Source organism: Rhipicephalus sanguineus, chromosome 3 (assembly GCF_013339695.2).
Source record: "Rhipicephalus sanguineus isolate Rsan-2018 chromosome 3, BIME_Rsan_1.4, whole genome shotgun sequence".
Taxonomy (NCBI): domain Eukaryota; kingdom Metazoa; phylum Arthropoda; class Arachnida; order Ixodida; family Ixodidae; genus Rhipicephalus; species Rhipicephalus sanguineus.
In genome coordinates, this window is record NC_051178.1 from 15,840,782 (window position 1) to 15,862,462 (window position 21,681).

At 48.2% G+C, this 21,681-nt stretch overlaps 1 protein-coding gene across 1 annotated transcript in view; it reads left to right on the forward strand.

The window, feature by feature from the left end:
- LOC119384815 (autophagy-related protein 16-1) overlaps positions 1-21,681 on the forward strand; it is a 225,949-nt gene that overhangs the window by 152,449 nt on the left and 51,819 nt on the right. Inside the window, exons 10-11 of the mRNA XM_037652509.2 lie at positions 4,991-5,061; positions 14,662-14,733. Of these exons, the coding sequence (XP_037508437.1) occupies positions 4,991-5,061; positions 14,662-14,733 (143 nt within the window). The remainder of the gene's footprint in view (positions 1-4,990; positions 5,062-14,661; positions 14,734-21,681) is intronic.

Consider the following 21,681-nt stretch of genomic DNA (forward strand, 5'->3'; position numbering starts at 1 on the left):
AATAACAAGAGGTCCCGCTGCAGTTTTTTAACTGTGGGACCTCTTTCTGTATACTTTATTTTGCTGTGTAAAACATTGAGAAACAATAAACTTGAACTTGAACAATATCGTCAGCATAAAGTAAACCTAGAAGCTGGTGCTCTATCATCACACTGGCCTGTGTGTGTGACAGATTAAGCACTAACACTCCTTATGGTAGAATTAGCGCAAATACCACGACGAGAGAAGACGGTAGACGAACAAGCACAATTCCTTGGTTTCATTATCGCGTCTTCTCTCGTCGTGGTATTTGCGCTAATTCTACCATAAGAATGAACCAACTCGCTCAACAAGTCTCTCTTCTGAAACTAACACTCCCTGGTTTGCATGCACATAAATACCCGATAAAGTGGACAAAAGGACATCCGCCCCCGTATCTCAATTGGTAGATCATCGGGCGCGTTATCCGAAGGTTGCATGTTTGGTCCCTGCCAGTGGCAAGTTCCTTTTTCGTCCACCTTACTTTCTTCACATCTATATGACAATTACTACAACGCACTTAAAAACTGTACCACTAACGTCCCCTATACCTTCCTTGGTTTCATTATCAGCTGGTTTTCATTAAGGTTGCATCAAACAAAGAAACGAGCCCTCAAAATTCCCTTCCTTCATTCAGACTTTAAGATGCCACTGCTGTGGGCTTCAGCCACCCAGGGTTCTTTGTATTGCACTAATATTGCACAGTACATGGGCTTTTAGCATTTTGCCTCCATCGAAATGCAACCGCTCAGACCGGAATCGAAGCGTGTTCTTGCGAGTCAGCAGCCGAACACTGTAGTCACTGGGCCCCCACGGTGGCTTAATATCGTACAAGTAAAAGTGAGGATGGCTGTTTGGGCTAGTTGGTGGGGCATCTTAGAAGCGTTACAGCGCACGCAGACGGGGACAGAGGAAGAAAACACGCTGACTCTAGGTTATCCCCTTTGGGTGCGAATTACCATAGGCTGTCTAAAAGTGTGTCAAATTCACGCAACATAATTCCTAGGCACTCGATACTACATCCCAAGAAAGAAAATGAGGCAATATATTGTTTCGTACAACTTTCAGTAATTAATGTTTATTAGCATGTAATTAAATATTTAATTTTTCTGCAATCAGTCAGCTTCAATTGTTGCATAAAGCGAATCAAGTATTAGGCTCCAAATGCATGCCCAGTTTGCTTATAGGTTGTATTCGTTTCGAGCAAAGAAAAACAATACTCTTGACGTTGGTCCTGGTACGCGGCGTGTCGAACGATCGTCCAACAAACTGGTGTCTCCAGCAAAGTGATCCTCTGCAGCGATAAGCAGCACAGTGAAGTTAAACGACTGCTAGTGGTCGACTCGGGAAGCCTGTAAAAGCATGCACATTTTGCTTAAAGCTGTTTGAAGAAACATGTGGTGCACGACGCGTCTTCATAGTTGATGTATGCAATTGTACCCACTGCTGCTGAAGGGGTTATATTTAAGAACTGCTTGTTGAGCTAGTTGATCCGACGTAATTACTGCAAGAATCTAGAGCAAAAAGTTACACAAAAAAGAAATGCCTTGTTAGATGCGAAGCAGCTTTTGCTCGGGGCTGTGTCCGGTGGTGGCGCCCGTGCTCCACTGCTCATGTGCCTACTCGCACTGCAGCCGCGACGCAGCGTGCGCTCGTGCATCTTCTTCCTCTTGTTCTTCGACCGCCTTGATGATGATACATGCAGAGCACTTTAGGGGCCCGGGCTGCCGTATGCTGTCCTAGCTTGGTGTAACGCAGACAAAACTATGTGTGCTGGCACACACTAGCGCGTTCGGGCCTGTGTAAAGGGCTGGGTAAGACGCTGTGGCCTCTCCCCCTTACACTCTCTCAGCAATCACGTGATGCCGTCGGTGAACGAGATTCTGCAGACGCACGATGAACCAACACGTTGTATCCTAGTCAGAACGCGCTGGCACGCGCTAGCGCGTTAGGGCCTGTGTAAGGTAAGACACTGTGGCCTCTCCCCCTTACACTCTCTCAGCAATCATGTGATGGTGTAGGGGAACGAGATTCTGCAGACGCACGATGAACCAACGCGTTGTATCCTAGTCAGAACGCGCTGGCACGCGCTAGCGCGTTAGGGCCTGTGTAAGGGGCTGGGTAAGACGCTGTGGCCTCTCCCCCTTACACTCTCTCAGCAATCATGTGATGGTGTAGGGGAACGAGATTCTGCAGACGCGCGATGAACCCGCGTGGCGTGGTCCAGCAAGAGTTCGGGACGAGTAACAAAAACAGCAACTACAGTGAATTCATGGTGTGCTCCACTTGCAAGGACCCGTTAACATCGGGCAAGGTGCCCGTGATGGTCGACCCATGCGCTGCTTCATATCCCCACGTGGTTCCCTTTAGTGGGAGATGGTGTAATTTTTGTGCTTCTTTCTTGTGTATGTGTACTTTTTGTGCTATATTCTTGTAGTAAGAAGTTTTGTATTTAACGAAATTGGCCATGTTGAAAATATTATTTGCTCGTAATAGCTGCTTTGTGATAATGTCATCTGCTGAAGATGTTATGAACAAATTGCTCTATGTTAAATGGCTTGCAGTGGCATCAGATGTGTGTCCATCACTCATTGTTGTAGGTAATATCAGAACATGCAAGAGCATAATAAGAAGACATGGGAGTAGAAAGAGAAAATCATGAACTAGCATTAAGCACATTTTATTCTTTATGAAGGGAGCTAAGAGCTAAGTGACGCGCATATTTTCATATTCACCGTCTTCAGGACGGGTCCCGTTGATGCAATATTGGCTTGTATCAGGGCCACAATTCATGGTGACACAATGCAGCTATGTCAAGCACATGCCATGAAGCTTCCATGAGTACTGTAAGTACTTCTCTAGTGCACAGCATGTGCTGTCCTTGTACAATGAAACGAAATGTACAGGATTGATTGTCACACATTTGCGCGTGCCTCTTTTATGGCTAAATTGTTATGGTAACACGATTTGTGGTTGATTCAACAATTGTGGAGACAGCGGGCACACGAACGGACAGTCTGATTAGAGGTGCAGCATTAAAATTACAACTGCCCAGGTCACACGACAACCAGTGTATGTTGTTCATAATAGGAAATTGGGAGAACTGAGAGGCTCGGCATTTACCAGCAACCATGCATTGAGGCTAGGGCCTCGTGTCCATTTGTAAAAACACTGCTGTGGAGTGTGTTGCGCCACCTAGAGGCAAAGCGGAGAAGGAGAAAGAGGAGCTTGTGACTATGCGGGTAGCTGAAGACACCACTCGCATACATATTACATTAACTACCACGTCGTCTGGTTGCACAAGCAAACACAAACACTCAGTGACTCTGAACACTTGATTTTTCAATGCTGGGATGAAGGGGTAGCAGGTCAAACTTTTTTACGTGCAAGCATAAATTCTCAAATGGCTGTCGTGAAGTGTGTCAAAGCCATTTGGTTAGTGTGAGGAGACACGCACTACAGGCAATGCACAAGTGGGTAGCACAAATTCACTTGCACGTCGCCCGCTCTCACCGAGTGAAACGTTCAAGCAACTTTTCTCTTTATGCATCCGATGGAATTAAATGTATATGAGGGTTAAAGTCACTCTCATATCAAAGATAAAGAGGGTGAAATGCAGCTCGTCATCAGGGTGGTATGAAATTGCACAATGCATGCGTTCCTGTCAAAGCTGTCCCTTGATACGCTTTCTTAGGCATACAGAGAATAAACCTAGCTGGGTAAACCTAACCTAACGAGTTCTCAATTGATTTTCCCCTGCACTGCCAATGCCTACTCGGAGCAACTACTCCGAGTAAGCGTTGGTCTCCGGCACGAAAACGATTTTTTCCCCAACTAGGAAGCTTCGCTTCCAGAGAAGTGCATCGGGAGCTTGGTGATGCAAACAGGTGGATGCTAAGTTTCACTTTCAGAACCCTTTCTTCACCTTGTGGAATTTCGCAGTACCACCGGTTGGCCATTTTACAGCATACTGTGTTTTCTCGCATATAACCTGCCCCTGCGTATAACCCACAAGAAGATATTTTCTTGTGTTTCCATGAAGCTCCCTCCCTTAAATTACTGCCTAGCAGTACCATGCATAGGTTGGCAAAAAATGTGGAGCTCACTCAGACTCACTCATGAAATATACTTTGCCTTTTTGGCTCATTCAGTCTCAGACTCACCAAAATTTTCCTCATTCGGGCTCACTCGGACTCAGAGTCACTGAATTTTTTCTCAACCGGTCTCACTTGGACTCAGACTCACGGAAATATTACTCAGCCTGACTCACTCAGACTCAGGCTCGATTGGAGTCTGAGTCAGTCTGAGTGAGTTGACTCATGAGTGAATTTGCTGACCTATGGTACCATGTGTAGTGTTGTTAGCTCTCGGAGAGTGGTAACCAAGCCATAGCCTGAGGAGACTGCAGCGAGACAGCCGGTTGACGCTGAACCCAAACAACAACTGTTCTTAATTAAACTTGATACAAACCCTTGACAGCTAGTGGGGGCGCCACTAACCAACACATTAAATAGTAGTGACCTCTACACCATGAAGCCAACTTGTGCACCAAAATTTGTGCAAAACCTACACCTCAACATTAACTCTAAATGTTATGCATATTTTGTGCAGATTATACACTTGAAAGTATGGTGTCATGGCCTCTAATTTTGGGTAGAACAGACTTTGGACATGATTGATTTTTGTAGCTGTATTATTACACTCTGTTGTAACGGGCATCAGCTGTACTTTAGAAACTCTGTATCTGTTAAACAAAAAAGAGTACATTAAAAATGGCAACTACCTCCAAGGGCTGCTGTTTGGAATTCTTGATTTTCTTTGCTGTGTTTAGGAACGTTGGTGAGAATCTAGGAGTGAAGACGTAGTTGCTTTAAAGGTTAGAAAGTAAGGTTAAAGGTTAGAAAGTATTTGTATGACGTTTCCATGCATGTTGGCAGTCGTGACAGTCCTCTTACAGTCGATCCCATTTCAGACCAGGCCCTGCTGAGGGGCACCCTGGGTGGGAGCAATGCAACGGTCATGTCTCTCGACATGGACACTGAGGTAAGTCTGTGGTGGTGACCAACACCAGTGGCTCGTTCAAACTGGTGCACCGTTTGGCCTCGTATCGTGGTTGCCGTAACCCCGCTTGGCTTAACGTAGCAGAACAAACAGTGCAACGATGTGGTAAGGACAATAGACCAAAAACCATTCCTTATTGCTTTGCCACCTGCAGTATGTACGGTAAAAAGCCAGCTGTGCCAGTGAAATGCCATTATAAAACAAGCCACTGCTGCTTGCATTCTAGTGTTATTCACCGTGAAGGAAATTTCTAAGCACCCCCTTTATTTCATGATCGCGATACTAAAAGTTAGGTAGGAAGGGTGCTTAGACTAGAAAAAACTCGAGGCAATGTCGCACTAGTATAGTGCCAAGCCTGAAGAAAATCTTTCTTTCTTTTTCTCTCATCTCTCTGTCTGTTTCTTCCTATCTCTCTTTCATGCCTTTCTCTCCCTCTGTCTTCCTCTCCTTGAGTCTCCCTCTTTGTCTTTTCTCTCTCTCTGTTTCTCATTCTATGCTATGCTTTACCCTCCTCCTCAAGCTCACTTCCCTTTCCCACCTTTTTGCTATACTATACTGGACAAGGATGTGCTATGCTTTGCGAGCGTGCCTGGATAGCCGAGTGGTTACGGCGCTCGCCTTCGGATCACGGGTTCACATCCCGCCTTGCCAAGAAATTTCTTTTGCCTAGAATGTCCCCCTTTCTTTCTGTCTCTTGCTTTCTCTTGTACTCATTCTCTAGCCCAGCAGAGTTATTGCATCCCATGCTAGACAAACTGAGGCTGTCTGTTCTGGGAGCAAAGCAGACGTGTAAGAAGCGGACGAAGAGAGAGCGTGTGCCTGTTCGTGATGATAGTTTTCTGTTCGCTCTGCACGGACTGATGGTCAGTTTAATTCTAAAAAGGACCGCATACCCCAACCCCTTATTGCAGCAATGGTTAGACGAGATGGGTGGGACGAATCGCATTTTATTTGGCAAACAGCAAAATGAAACATTGGTGCAGACAGTGAACCACCACTTGCATCTCGTACACGGTCACTCGCTCTTACTGCCGCTCGAGTCTGTGGCAGCACTCGAATCGCTGCTCTCCGTATCCCTCGGGAGATCGTCTTCTAAGTTTTTTGTGATCAAACACTTCTCAACTAACTTGGTGACAATGTCTACTTCGATCTGCTTCCGTGCGTCCGAAATCCACGTTGCTATCACCGACGAGGATGCTTTCTGCAACTTTCCTGTCGGCATGTCCTTCTGGTCGGGATTCTGCACCTACTCTTTGTACTCTTGTTGAAGGTTGGCCTTAATCCATTTTTTAACTGCAACGTCCAGGGGTTGTAGCACTGGTGTCATGCCTCCTGGAACGATGACCTAGTCACAGTTGCCGTTTTAAAGTTTGGTCTTCACCTCTGTGGTAAAGTGCCCGCGATACATGTCCGGGAGAAGCATAAACCGTGTGCCTGAAGGTTCGCCAAGCGACGCCCCCTGGCGCTGCTGCCGCACGACTCGAATCCAGTTGGACATCACTTTGGCTGTCGTCCGCCCTTTCTCCTGTACTCTGATGATTTGCAAAATATTCATTTTTGGGCACGATGTTTCTTCTTTTGAGAATGGCCAAAGCTTGTAGCTGCCAACTGTTATGCAAATCACTGTGAAGGGCTGCCTTTCATATAGCATGTCGTCTTCACCTTCGCTTCCGAGGCTCCTACTTCTTTACCCGTGCTAGCCTTCGGCATGATGAAAAACACTCGCACCTCGTAGGCGTTGGTGATCTGGCCGAGCTCGCGACTGTTTTCCCTACGAACCGATTTTCATCCAGCGACGATTGCTACGAACGTACGCTGCAGCGCAGGTACGAACGGGTGCTGCTCGCACTGTCGCGGAGGATGCGACAAGCACGCGCAGGAGCAGGAGCCCAATTGCGGGCATGCATGCCGCACCACCAGTTCGTCAGAACAAACCATGTGACGTGTCGACGTGCATCGATGCCTCGATGCAAGCCACATCTTTGCAATCGGACTTCCTATGAAAGATGGATGAGGACAGAAAAAGGAAGCAAGTGATCTTGGCGAAGGAGCTATGCCTCGCAACGTCACCACGCACGATTGTTGGGGGTGCGCCTGCCAACTCTCTGATTTGCACGGGAGACTCCCGAATTTTGAGCAAGCCTCCCTATTGTGTGGGCATGGCCGTAAATCTTCTAAAAACATCCCCAACACCACCGTGTTAAGAAAATAACAACTAAGGACAGCGTTTCTGAAACTTTCTGGCCTTCATCTACCGCATGCAAAGCTTTCAATAAGTCACTTTCGCCACAGTACTCGAGTGTCATGCGGAAAAGTGTACTAAGATGAGGAAGGGCTTACTGGCTGTCATGGGTCACAAAACACCTGATTCATTAATTATTCATGTGTGCATGTGCCGTATATATATGAGTACAGTTGTGATCATTGACATCTAAAAACTTTACTGGGAATCATTTAGAGCTCTTTGTGAAGTTGCTGCAGCCCTCAGAAACAATTAGTGGAAACGTGTGCCAGCTTTCTTTTGTCCCACACTAAATTTCCATGTCTTTTGGTGATACGAATTTCGGATGATACGAATATTTTTGGTGACCCTGCGAGATTCATATCACCGAGCTTTTGCTATAGGTCGATTCCACGAAAGATCAAAAAAAGGTGTATACTTGATGTTTCCGATTTTCCTGATAATTTTGTATGTTGTGCACACATGACAGCACAGCACGAAATCGCACTTCGTTTTCAAATAAAAAATTTTTTCAACACAGGAAAATTCGACAAGTGTCGCCGGTTGACGACGACCATTTTACGAAGAGTGCGTTTTCATAAATTCGCAGTCATGCTGGCAGCTACTGAAGCTATATATTACAAATATCTTTCTTTTTAGCGGAAGTAGAAATAAAGAGGAAATAGCTCTTATCATTTCATGGAATTCTGAGCAAATTATGTATTTCTAAAAATTCGCGAAAAACGCTGCGTTTCTGAAAATCAGTCAAATTTGGGACGCTATGGCTACTTCTGTGAACATCTTAGCTTGTTCATATTTGCAGTATGAATAGGCCTTTATGTGACTAATGAACCTTGTATTTCTCTAATAATTTTCAGAGTACTAAATTGTCATGCTCGAAACACCAAAAAGACAAAAGTGCTCCTCGATTAAAAAATCTATAAAAAAAACCCCAATCTCAATTTTGTTCAAAGTCCCCCAAAATGTTCTCGAAGGACTGCAGAATGATATTATGAAAAAACATGTTGCATCATTTTTATTAGAACAAAAGCAGAAAATGTCAAACATTGTGTTTCCAGAGCATGGTGGCTACTGCATAAAGGACGTCTCTAGTAACAAGAAAATACAGTAACATGTCTTTTTTCTTCTCTGAGCTTCACTAAACAACAGTAATGATCTACTGTCGGAAAGTGGGAACTGTTTTGTAAAGAAAAAGATCATTCCAAATAAATGCATTTGCGTGGTTTGCGACTTCACGCCAGTGTTAGACACCCCTCAATCCACAGTAGGCACTTTGAGTTGTAGCCTCCTTTTCTTTCATCTATTTCAGTTGAGTATAATTCATATCTTGCATGCTAAAGAACGCATTCCCTCCATGCGTCTCTAATGAATTGTGCTGTGCCAGAATTGAGAGATTGGTGTAAAAGGCAAGGTCTCTTCAGGAATGGAAATGAATTTCTGGAGAGCGGTTGCCAAGAGGTTTGGTTTTTTTTTTTTGTCCAAATGTGTACATTGTGAAACCTTAGGTGGTCAATGCAGAGTTTAAAAAAGAAATTGATTACGTGAAGATTGGTGGCAGCAGTTCTGACCACGGACAAAACACGTTTTGTTTCCATTGCATCTGCTTTGCTTTGCATGTCCTTGTATATCTTGAAGCAGTGCTGGCAGATCTGGTCTCCCTCTTGAATTGAGCGTGCATCCTACTTCATGACCCTCCGCAAAAGAGACTCGATACGATATCTTCTACATAACGAAAATTCCGCTGCAGCGGAATTTTCTTTTTGTGCACCACGAGGTAGCCCGTACAAAAAACTCGGTCATGGCTGTAACGCCTACCCATAGCCACCTTCAGAGCGTAGGACAGTGATCGCACCAAAGTGAAGCACAATTTGGATGCTTAGCTTCTATCTCAGGTGGTGTTTGGCTGACTGGAACAGCCGTGCTGGTTGCTGTCATCTGCTCAGGCGGGCGTCTATCGTGCCGCCCTTTGCACCTGTCTGCGTAGCGCATGCCACGCCATTTACACGAAGGCGTGTAGCGCGGGCCACTCGATCCGCCACACGATCCGCACGGTGCAGATCCAGAGACTGGGCGGGAGAAAGACGAGCGGTGAAAAATGTATCGTGTAACCAACCCAATTGACACCCCAGCATTTTCTCGTGCAGAGCGACAAAGCCTGGCAAACCATGTGTGGCTGTTGTGCTTAGGTTGCACTGCAGTACTCGCCGTTCACCACTGTCGCCATTTGCGATTTCTCACATTCTTACAATGCATGATCGACTCAGCTACACAAATTTCGCGTTTAGCTTCGTTGCTTTTATATAAGCGCCTTTACTCCAAAAGAATTATCCAGAGGAATGAAAATGTCCGTGCTGCCCGTCGACGAGGAATGTAAGTGGTGTCACGCAAATGCATTTAGTTGGAACGATCTTTTTCTTTACAAAACAGTTCCCACTTTCCGACAATAAATCATTACTTTTGTTTAGTGAAGCTCAGAGCAGAAAAAAGACGAGTTACTGTATTTTCTTGTTACTAGAGACGTCCTTTATGCAGTAGCCACCATGCTCTGGAAACACAATGGGGCTCTTCGATTTTTGGACTTCTGGCAGTTCTCTGGCAGCCAGAGATAGCCAGAGGGTCAGCCAGCTAGTTCCGGTCGGGACAGGAAACAGCGTCTTGGTCATGTGTGTGGGAAGCCCGAGACAACCCGAAGCTGCCCCAAGATTCCAAAATCGAACGCTGGGACAGCCAGCGTAAACGTAAACAAACGCTACCGCCGTGGCAGCAAACGAAACTTTGCGCCGCGTGCGCGTTGGTTTTTCTGCATTGCCCGCTGAAAATATGTCGCTAGGTTTGCTGAAGAGCTGAAGTGATATTCTCGAGCATACGGATTTGGGATACGATCACGTACGTTCGCAAAATCGTGCGCAACTCGCCCCGTCCGCGAACAAAACAGCCAGCTGGCGCATGGCGCCACGAAAGCGATGCAAGGTGAGCTACCGCGCCGCTAACGGCTTAACCAGCTCACGTCTGCTTAGTACGTGTAACAGTCACTTCACAACGCAACGCGAAAATCTCGCGAAAGTGATCGTGTCCCCAAAAGAGCTCGAGGATCTATCGCGTACTACGTCGCACACACGCGTTGACCAGCTTGCGTTTTGTCATAACTTGAGACATGCGGCGGTATGGGTACCACGAGTGCGCGTTATATCTAAAATAAACTTCTGTGTGACGCGTCTTCGACTCGTTTTGGCAGATCTTGCCTGAGCCTCTCTTCCAGTCCTAAGTGGCACTTCCAAAAATCTAATGAAGCTAGCTCAGCTTTTATTTGAGCTACTGGGTGATAACCGCGTACATACTTCATGGCATTATTATTAAGAGGAGGAAGAAGACAAAGCCGACAATGAAATAGGCAACAAAAGGATGTATACATTTGTGAATTCATCTCTTGTTTTTTCACATCGACGCGTCGTAGCAAAACGTTCATAATACTATACCACATATACTGGCCCGTATATCGAAGTACGCTCGCACGCCGTTCACGACCAACGAGGATCACACAAAAAACAATGTCGCGATCGCTTTTATTCGATCAGTGCATTTTATCAACATCGAAGACCTAGTTGAAATAGTTAAGTTCTGACGGGGTTCACGCACGCAAACATACGACGGACCGAAATAGGTAGTTCGATCACAATCGTCTCAGCTAAATGCACATAAAGCACACACGACACCACAATCGAATGCTACTACGAAAAAATAAACTCGAAAGGGGTCTCCATGCGTTCGTACGAACGTGTACATAACTTTTGGGACATGTGCACGACGCAGTTAGAATGGTTAGAACGCGACAGTTCGCCGCGTTGTTCACGGAAGGAAACTTCACGGGACACATAAGAAAAGCAATAAACATTGGCTCCAAATGCTCGCCGCCACTCGTAATCGCGCCATCTCGCGCGGCGCAACGGCGCCGAGCAGCCGAGCGGCCCGAGCGTAAGGACAAGCAAAGGTGTAGTCCGCAAGCGCCCGCATTGCAATCCGTCGAGTCCTCACAAAGATGGCGGCGAGCGCGTATCGTCTCTTTTCGGCGTCTGCTAACCCGAAACCTTCCAGAGAGCTTCCACGTCTAAATTGTCCTGGAAGGTTCTGGCGACCCTCGGGCTCCCCGCGGGTCGCCAGAACCGTCCAACCCGAGAAAAACGAACGCCAACCGGAAGTGCACCGCGGGGGGGTCGGAGCAACCCGAGAAAAACGAGCGCGCTCTGGCTGGCTCTGGCAGCCCGCGGGTAGCCAGAAGTGGAAAATCGAAGAGCCCCAATGTTTGACATTTTCTGCTTTTGTTCTAATAAAAATGATGCAACATGTTTTTTCATAATATCATTGTGCAGTCCTTTGAGAACATTTTGGGGGACTTTGAACGAAATTGAGATTGGGGATTTTTTTATTATAGATTTTTTAATCGAGGAGCACTTTTGTCTTTTTGGTGTTTCGAGCATGACAATTTATTACTTTGAAAATTATTAGAGAAATACAAATGCAGAGGTTCATTATTCACATAAAGGCCTATTCATACTGCAAATATGAACAAGCTATGATGTTCACAGAAGTAGCCATAGCGTCCCAAATTTGACTGATTTTCAAAAATGCAGCATTTTTCATGAATTTTTAAAAATACATAATTTGCTCAGAATTCCATGAAATGATAAGAGCTATTTCCTCTTTACTTCTACTTCAGCCAGAAAGAAAGATATTTGTAATATATAGCTTCAATAGCTGCCAGCATGGTTGCGAATTTACGAAAACGTACTCTTCGTAAGATGGTCGTCGTCAACCGGCGACACTTGTCGAATTTTCCTGTGTTGAAAAAATTTTTTATTTGAAAACGAAGTGCGATTTTGTGCTGTGCTGTCATGTGTGCACAACATACAAAATTATCAGGAAAATCGGAAGCATCAAGTATACACCTTTTTTTGATCTTTCGTGGAATCGACCTGTAGTGACATACTGCTGAAAAGCAATGAGCTTGTCTATAAAATCGCGTGATAGCTTCTGGAAATCGTTGTGTGGCGTCTCAAAGAAAATACATTTCTTCTCGTCTAGTGCTTCACCCTTCTGCGGCTTGCACGAAGCACTGTGCGAGGAATCTGCATTCTTCTTCATCGTTTTCATCTAGATGGCATCGGCAGTGACAGTGAAGCCGCTGCATCATTTGCCGCAAACAAACTCACAGACTTGTTCAAGTTATGATGTTGGCCCTTACACGGTCCCGTAAACATATTATGAGCCGCCTTTGAAAATCTGCTCCGCTGCTTCCTCCACCCGATGCCAAATTACTTCGCACCACCGTGGTTGCCATTATCTTCGGCAAATGCGATTGCAGCTCTCTTGAACTTTAAGCTGTAGGAAGTCCTCTTTGCACTCACACTGACATCCGTTAGCGCTATCAAACAACTGACAAACCAAAGGCATTGGACAATCAAAGTGCCCACGATCCCACGATGGTAGCGCAGCCTGTCAAGTGCCTGCCAAGACGCACAAACTTTTGTCCCTCCATCACTTGTTGGCAACACAAGACATGGCTTCCGAGATTTGGAAGTGAGCAAGCGCACTTTGCGGCATTGGCTGCACGCTGTTCTTTGCAAAAAAAGGGGGGGGGGCCTCTTAGACTCGCAGGCAAACTTTTTTCCCAGCTTAGGATACGGCATAGAGGGCATGCTTAACGGGAGTCACCTTGATGCAGTATTCAGAACTCTTCACAAGTCCCTGCTTGTGCACAGTATTGTCTAAATACTATGTCCTGATCAGGAAAAAGTTCGCAACCACATTTTTGCACTAATCTGTGGAATGCTTCACAAGTGAGCCTCTAAGCATATAAACGTGCTTATGCAGGTGACCATTGACGTAGCAGCCTCTTTTCACACTGTCACAACACCCACGTGACAATGATATGTTATAAAAAACCGTCACTTTACAGAGCTATGCCTGTTTCTTTTTGCATACACAATTATTCAAACACTGTGGCAAGAGAGGAAGGTTTAATACACGCACAGGTCTTTTTCAGTCGTTGGTAGCAACTGCCGTTCATTGTCCTGGCCACTTCTATTATTCCTGTAATCATTATTGTTCTATCTCATGGTGTCTAATAGCCGTGTTGCTGCTATGGAAATTAGTGAAGGAATTGGAAAGCTGGCTTGGTGCAGCTTGTCACCTGAGCATCCAATGACTTTGTCAGTGCTGTGCTCTGAAGCTTGACTATGCAGGGCCTTGGTTACAACTGGATACATTCAGAAAACTAGTCTTCACAAATGTCTCGGGGCATTTCACACTACAAGTGGCTTTGCCAGTGTGGAAGACGTCTGAGTGAATTGCTTGGCCACTCTGACACAAAGACTTGCCTGCGCAGCATAACGCGCAAGTTATGTATTTTGTTTTTGCTAGAACTTAAGGCTCCTTGCCTTCAGGCATTAAGTGCCAAAAACTCTTGCCAGCCTGCTCTAGGCTCTCACAAGTCCCATTTGGTGAAGGAGTTCATTAATGCCTTTGTGTTGCTGTTGCAGGTCGTGTTTTATTTCTTTGCACCCTCATTTTAAACCGTTCTTCAGCAGGCATTGTTCGAAGTCTCTGTTGTCAAGATTTGTCAACCGAGACATGTTTGACTCTGATCAAGGCTTACTTGTTGGTCATGTGAATTTCAGTGACCAGCTTCCCTGAGCTCTGTCTATGCATGTGCTTCCGCTTAATTTGTCCATGTTAGATGCCGGCAGGCAGGTATGTAAAGGCAAGCCCATAAAGTTGCAGGGGCACTTTCCGTCAGGGGAGCCCTTGTCTCGCACGAAGAGAAATACCCATTCTGTGGCCACAGCCTTAATTAGCGGCTTCGTCTTGTTATAGACATATATTGCCCTAGCTGGCTCACAGCCCCCTCGGCAAATGGTAAAACTCTGCCCGAGACCCTGTCCAGAGAAGTCCTTGTTGCCAACTTTGTTATTTTATAAAGCGATGCAATGAAGCAGCAAAGTGTGGCTGACTATCCTCACTGTAACCATTATACACTGTCATGCACACCCCTCACGTAGTACAATAAATAGATTTTTTTAAGTGTATGGCTGTACTCGTGCATCGGCCATCATTTCCAGTGGTCTCTGCACACTCTTTTTTTGCATTGCACTCTTCTATGTAAAGACCAGAGAACGCCAAATCTCTAAGATGTGAACAATCTGGACAATGTATTTTTCTGCCTGTCTGCTACTTTATTTCATGAACAAATGTCTGACTGCGCTTTGTGTGGCAAAGGGTACAGCTTGTCGCACTTTTCGTATATGATCACTCTATGGATGAAACATATGGATGCTGCCTTCCAGGAGAACCTGATCCTGGCAGCCTCAAATGACTTCTCCAGCAGGGTGTGGACACTTAGCGACCAGCGGCTGCGGGTGAGTTTCAGAAAGGAAACTTCATGGAGCCAGTGCCGAAAGAGTGATCGCTTTCACTTCTAAACGGCCCAGAATTCAGGAATAGGCATTAAGGGGTATCCAGCAAACAAGACTGCATTTGCTGCCACATGAGATGGCTGCTTGAGAATGGTTTTAAATTGGCTCTCACTGAATAAACAATCCATCTTGAAGAAAAACAGCACTGCTTGACCATTGGAGGGTCGAATTGTTTTGCGAAATGCAGTCCAAAAATGTGTATTTTTTTTTATTGCTGAAATAAATTCTTCATATGATTCTATATCAGAAAAAAAATTGTCTAAAATTTTTTTTGCTTGACTGTAAAGTGACAAAAAAAGTCATTTTTAGTGCTACATACACATGGTTTACTCGTAGTGTAGCGAAGTGTTCGTAGTCGGTAATGGGTCGTCCTCTCGAGCGCCTTCTAGTGGGTCGCCTCTTCTCTGAGAGCATGCTCCTCGTGCACAGAGTCGGCCCCGCTTTTGACTGTTGCCGTCGCCGAGTGCCCGCTAATAAACGTCTTGACAATTTGGCGGAGAGTGTTTTGCCCTTTCAACAACTACGGTCCGCATTCGATGCCCTTGGAGCTTCGATCCCGTACCGTGCCTGCTACCATGACTCAAGACGCCGCCCAGCAAACGCCTCCTCTTGCACCGACGCCATGTCCAGGTGTCCCCCGCATCCGCGACCCTCCTGTCTTCACCGGCGCGGATGGCACCGACGTCGAGGACTGGCTCGCGATCTACGAGCGTGTGAGCGTCCCCAATAAATGGGACGAGGCAGGCAAACTGAGCAACCTCGTTTTCTACCTCGCGGGTGTTGCTGGCCTATGGTACAACAACCACGCCTCCGATTTCGCTACGTGGTCGGCTTTCAAGACCGCCATCATCGACGTATTTGGCCGCCCTGCCGTTCGCAAGCTGCAAGCCGAACAGCGTTTACGTGAACGAGCCCAGCAGGCCGGCGAGTCTTTCACGAGCTACATTGAAGACGTGCTCGACTTGTGCTAGAAAGCCAATGCGACAATGTCTGAGTCCGACAAGATCCGGAACGGTATGAAAAGCATCGACGACGATGCCTTCACCATGCTGCTCGCCAAAAACCCTCGCACTGTGGCGGAGGTCATCACACTGTGCCAAAGCTACGAGGAGCTGCGCCGGCAGCGGCTGATGACGCGTCGACCTCCATCACGCGACGCCGATCTCGCTGGCTTGTCGGCCACGTCGGACCACTCCGTCTTACTCGCTGAGATCAAGTCCTTCGTGCGCGAGGAAATTGCCCGCCAGTTTTCTCTACTGGCCTTCGCTCACCCGCAGCATATTGAGCAGCCGTCGACCACACTGCTGCCTCCCCTACGCCGGGCAATCGAGCAGGAAATCGCGGAGGTAATGCCGGAATACCACCAGCCCCCTCCAGCGCCTGCGCCTCTCAGTTACGCGCAAGTTGTAGCCAGGCCGCCCCCAGCGCTCCCTGTGGTGCCCCCGCTAACTTACGCCGGAGCCGTCGCCAGGCCTCAGGCCTTCGAAGCGAGTGTGCCGGCTGCGTACGCCGACGTCATTCATACGCCTCGACTGCAGACCACCATGCAGTCGTATCAGCCGCCGCCCCGTCCCTCGCGTCCTGCGACATGGATGGGACCTAGCCCGGCAAGCCGATGGCGCACTGCCGACAACCGCCCCATCTGCTTTGCGTGCGGTTGGGCCGGTCACGTCGCCCGCTATTGCAACCGGGTGCAGCCGCCTCGAGTCGGATCAACCGTCACAAACCAGTCCAGCCGCCCGTATTACGACCCGCCGCCGCCTATGTCGCCGACGTCACGCCCAGCTTCATCTACCCGCCGTTCACCGTCCCCACGACGCCGATCACTGTCGCCGATGCGGCCTCGTCCGCTCGCACGAGAACAGGAAAACTAGTCGTCGCAGTCCAAGAGGCAAGGGCTGCGACGCTATCGAACTGCCAAAGCCCTCAGCAAAGCCCATCAAACGTAGTAGACGTGTTTGTAGATGGTGTGCGCACATCGGCCCTTGTAGACACTGGAGCTGCTGTATCCGTTATGGACGCTAAATTTGGCAGACTACTACGAAAAGTGACGACGCCACTTTCCGGGCTCTCCCTCCGTACAGCCAGCGCCCAAAGTATTCACCCGACAGCGGTGTGCACCGCCCGTGTCATGATTCAGGACGCTCTGTACGCCGTCGAATTCATCATAATTTGTTCATGCTCCCACGACGTCATTCTGGGATGGGATTTTCTCGCACGTCACGACGCCGTAATTCGGTGGGCACCAGCCGAAATAGAGCTCTCACCATTCCCAAATTTGACGCCGGCGGACAGTCTACCGGCTGCGACCAAGGTACTCGTCAAAGACGACACCACACTTCCTGCAAACTCGTCAACGGCTGTGTCAGTCTATTGCACCGGTCTCGCTGACACCGTTGCACTCCTTTCTCCATCTGACCGCGTTTTCAACAGGAAAGGCTTGCTGGTGCCATTTGCGACCGTGCAAGTCACTCAGGGCGACACCGATATTTTTGTTACGAACCCATCCCCGTACATTGTTACATTGGTGCGAGGGGAATGTCTTGGCAGAGCGGAAGCCCTCGAAGACGCACAAGTTATGGACGCGCCGGGTGACACGCACTGCGCCAGCTCCCGTTCGCTCAGTGCTGTTTCCACATCTGATTCGTCACCCGCTGATGTATTTGGTTCCTCGATTGCTGACAACCTTACATCGGTCGAGCGTTCCCAGCTTCTATGCCTGTTGGAAGAATTTCGTTCTTCGTTCGATGTCGCGCAAACTTCTCTCGGCCGCACGTCTACTGTCACGCATCACATCGACACTGGCACCCAACCACCACTGCGGCAACGTCCATATCGCGTATCGCCAGCAGAGCGTCGTGTAATTAACGAGCAAGTCGAAGACATGCTTCGCCGCGATGTTATTCGACCCTCCAACAGCCCGTGGGCTTCTCCTGTCGTTCTCGTTGCGAAGAAGGACGGCTCTGTGCGGTTCTGTGTGGACTACCGACGACTCAATAAGATTACCCGTAAGGACGTATATCCCCTACCTCGAATAGACGACGCCATTGACAGCCTGCAAGGAGCAGAATTTTTTTCATCGCTCGATTTGCGCTCAGGGTACTGGCAAGTCCCCATGGCTGATGACGCTCGACCGAAGACAGCGTTTGTCACACCCGACGGCTTGTACGAGTTTAAAGTCATGCCGTTTGGGCTGTGCAATGCGCCCGCAACCTTTGAGTGCATGATGGATACTGTTCTGCGCAACATGAAATGGCACACATGCCTGTGCTACCTCGACGACGTCGTCGTTTTCGCCCCGGACTTCTCCACGCATCTTCAACGCCTGCGGCATGTTTTGACGCGTTTGAGCGAGGCCGGGCTACAACTGAATCTAAAGAAGTGCCGATTTGCAGCACGGCAGCTGACGATACTAGGATACGTCGTGTCCAAGGACGGAATTCTCCCTGATCCAGCCAAGCTTCGGGCCCTGACAGAGTTCCCCAAGCCTACATCCGTCAAGGAACTGCGCAGTTTCGTAGGATTATGCTCCTACTTTCGGCGCTTTATCCGAAACTTCGCGACTATCATATCGCCGCTGACGAAGCTCCTTGGCAGCAACGGGCCCCTCAATTCGTGGTCGTCACAGTGCGACGACGCTTTCGCAAAGCTCCGTCGTTTGTTGACGTCTCCTCCCATACTACGCCACTACGACCCAACGGCCCCTACAGAGGTACACACGGACGCCAGCGGTGTTGGCCTCGGCGCTGTCCTTGCGCAGTGCAAACCTGGGTTCCCAGAATATGTCGTGGCATATGCAAGCCGTACGCTTACTAAAGCCGAGACCAACTACACCGTCACGGAGAAAGAATGCCTGGCAATCATCTGGGCCCTTGCGAAGTTTCGGCCTTATTTGTATGGTCGCCCATTTGATGTCGTCACCGACCATCATGCACTGTGCTGGTTGTCGTCGTTGAAGGATCTCTCAGGCCGTCTCGCCCGTTGGGCACTTCGCCTGCAAGACTACGACATCCGCGTGCTGTACCGCAACGGACGCCAGCATGCTGACGCCGACGCCCTGTCGCGCTCTCCCTTGTCTGACGAAAATGCCCACAGCTCAGTGTCTCACTTTGCCGTTTCTTCCATCGACATTCACACCATTGCTACCGAACAGCGCAAGGACCAATGGATTGCCTCACTGATAGACTTACTGACTGATCCGTCGGCCACACCATCTACTCGCGCGTTGCATCGTCAAGCGCACCATTCCGCCGTTCGCGACGACCTGCTCCATCGACGCAATTACAACGGCGACGTCCGCCGGTGGCTACTAGTAATACCCCACAGTCTGCGTTCTGACATATGCGAGTCGTTCCACTCTGATCCGCAGTGTGCACACTCTGGCGTATCGAAAACCTACCACCGCATTCGCCAACGGTACTTTTGGCGAGGGATGTAGTGCTACATGCAGAAGTTCGTTCGCTCCTGCATCGACTGTCAGCGCTGCAAAACTTCAACGCACCTGTCGCCGGCAGGTCTGCACCCTCTACCTTGCCCTGACCGACAGTTTGGGCGCGTTGGCATCGATCTGTATGGGCCACTTCCTCTGACATCCGCTGGTAACCGCTGGGTCATCGTCGCTGTAGACCACCTCACGCGATACGCTGAAACTGCCGCCCTCCCTGCGGCTACAGCGCGCGATGTGGCCTCCTTCCTGCTCCACCGATTCATGCTGCGTCACGGTCCGCCCCAGGAGCTGCTCAGTGATCGAGGCCGTGTCTTCTTGTCGGAAGTCGTGGAAGCCATTCTCAAAGAGTGCAACGTTGTTCACCGCAAAACTACTTCTTACCACCCGCAGACGAATGGCCTCACCGAACGCTTTAACCGCACGCTCGGCGACATGCTCTCGATGTACGTCGCCGCCGACCACACAAATTGGGATGCCATTCTGCCCTTCGTCACGTACGCCTACAATACCGCCTCTCAGAGCACTACTGGTTTCTCACCATTTTTCTTATTGTACAGCAGGCACCCGTCGCACACAATCGACACCATCCTTCCCTACAAGCCAGATCAATCTGAATGTGCGCCTGTTTCGGACACAGCCAGGCTTGCTGAAGAATGTCGCGAGCTTGCGAAGACCTTTACAACGCACGAACAAGAGCGGCAGAAGAGCATTCGCGGTGACACCACCACTTCTGAGTCCACGTTCCTCCCTGGAGTGCTCGTGTGGCTCTCGGTCCCGACCACTGCAACTGGCCTCTCTTCCAAACTACTGCCCAAATACGAAGGCCCCTACCGTGTCGTGAAACGCACATCCCCGGTCAACTACCTGATCGAACCCATCGAACCATCTTCGGACATGCGCCGTCGAGGGCGCGACATTGTCAACGTGGAGCGCCTGAAGCCCTACCATGACCCGCTCATAGTGACAAGCTGCTAGGTCGCCAGGCGGCTCCCTTTTCGTACCCGGGGTAATTGTAGCGAAGCGTTCGTAGTCGGTAATGGGTCGTCCTCTCGAGCGCCTTTTAGTGGGTCGCCTCTTCTCTGAGAGCATGCTCCTCGTGCAGAGAGTCGGCCCCGCTTTTGACTGTCGCCGTCGCCGAGTGCCCGCTAATAAACGTCTTGACAGTAGTAATGTCAAGCAAAATCCTAAAAAAAACACTAATACGATTTTTTATGAATAAAAATTATGCATTGTATTAAGCATAGCTCACAGACATATAAAAATAAGGGCACCAGAGTACTTTTCCGATAAAAAATGTTCGTGCTCTAACACTAAAATCTTTTCAGCATGTGATAGTCTTTGAAGCATGGCTCCACAGAGAGTGATCATTGGAGACTGAACTCGTCAAAAATCACAGCATATCCACGGAGTGAATGATGATGAGTGGGCGAAGCTGCGGAGGTTCATCGGTAAACCGTGAATCTTCCGTGAATTCTGCCCAGTACATCATCACCGACGTGAGATCGGGCGCGTTTATACTAAAGGTTCGATGAGTTATGACGACTTGCAGCTCACTTTAATTTTACATGTACGCTGTGAATTTTCATTGTTTAGAAAACCATTGCTTTAGAAAAATCTGGCGTCTTTCGTTAAGCAGCTGGCGTCTTTTCGTTTTGCTTTAGAAACATCTGGCGTTCTTTCGTTCTGCTTTTACAAAACATCTGGCGTCTTTCGTTGGTTTATTTCATCAATCAACGGCGTTTTGAACAAAATTTTTATTGTTTAATCATGCACAGGAGAAATCTCACCAGGCACTACCTTGGAGGTAAACAATGGCTGCTAATGGGAATGAGAGACAGAAGAAGTCGGCTTTTAGCTAACACTTACACTTCTACTTCTACTAACGTTTCCTACTGGAACATGCCAATGGCTGCTAATGGGGAATGAGAGACAGAAGAATTCGGCTTTTAGTTAACGCGCACGCTGCGAATTTTTTATTGTTCAACAACACACAGGAAAAATCTCCCACCGGCACCACCTTGAAGGTCAAAATCTGGTACTAGCGTTACGACTGATTACGCACTACGACTACGAGGGACGAACGGGTGCCACTTTAAGGAGCTTCGCCCCTAAAGATCTTCGTCTGACGAACTTAAATCCAATGAATCAGATTCTGATTTGGCACTTGTGGAATAGTCCACATCGGAAAAATAACCGCTCAACTCACTAGCAGCAGAGCAACCGGTGCGCATTTCCATAGCGTAAGCGAGCTGCGTGAGTGAGCGCACGGAAAAAAATTTTATGTTTGTGCGCCCGTCCGGAAAGCAAAACGAGTGAAAAAGCTATAGTAATCCTTTGTCTTATCTCCAACAAGATGGAGTTAGTTTAGTTTTTCCGAGTCCCCAAAACAGGAAACGCAACCATGGCAGCGTCGTTTGTGTAATTTAGCGCCACACTGAAATATG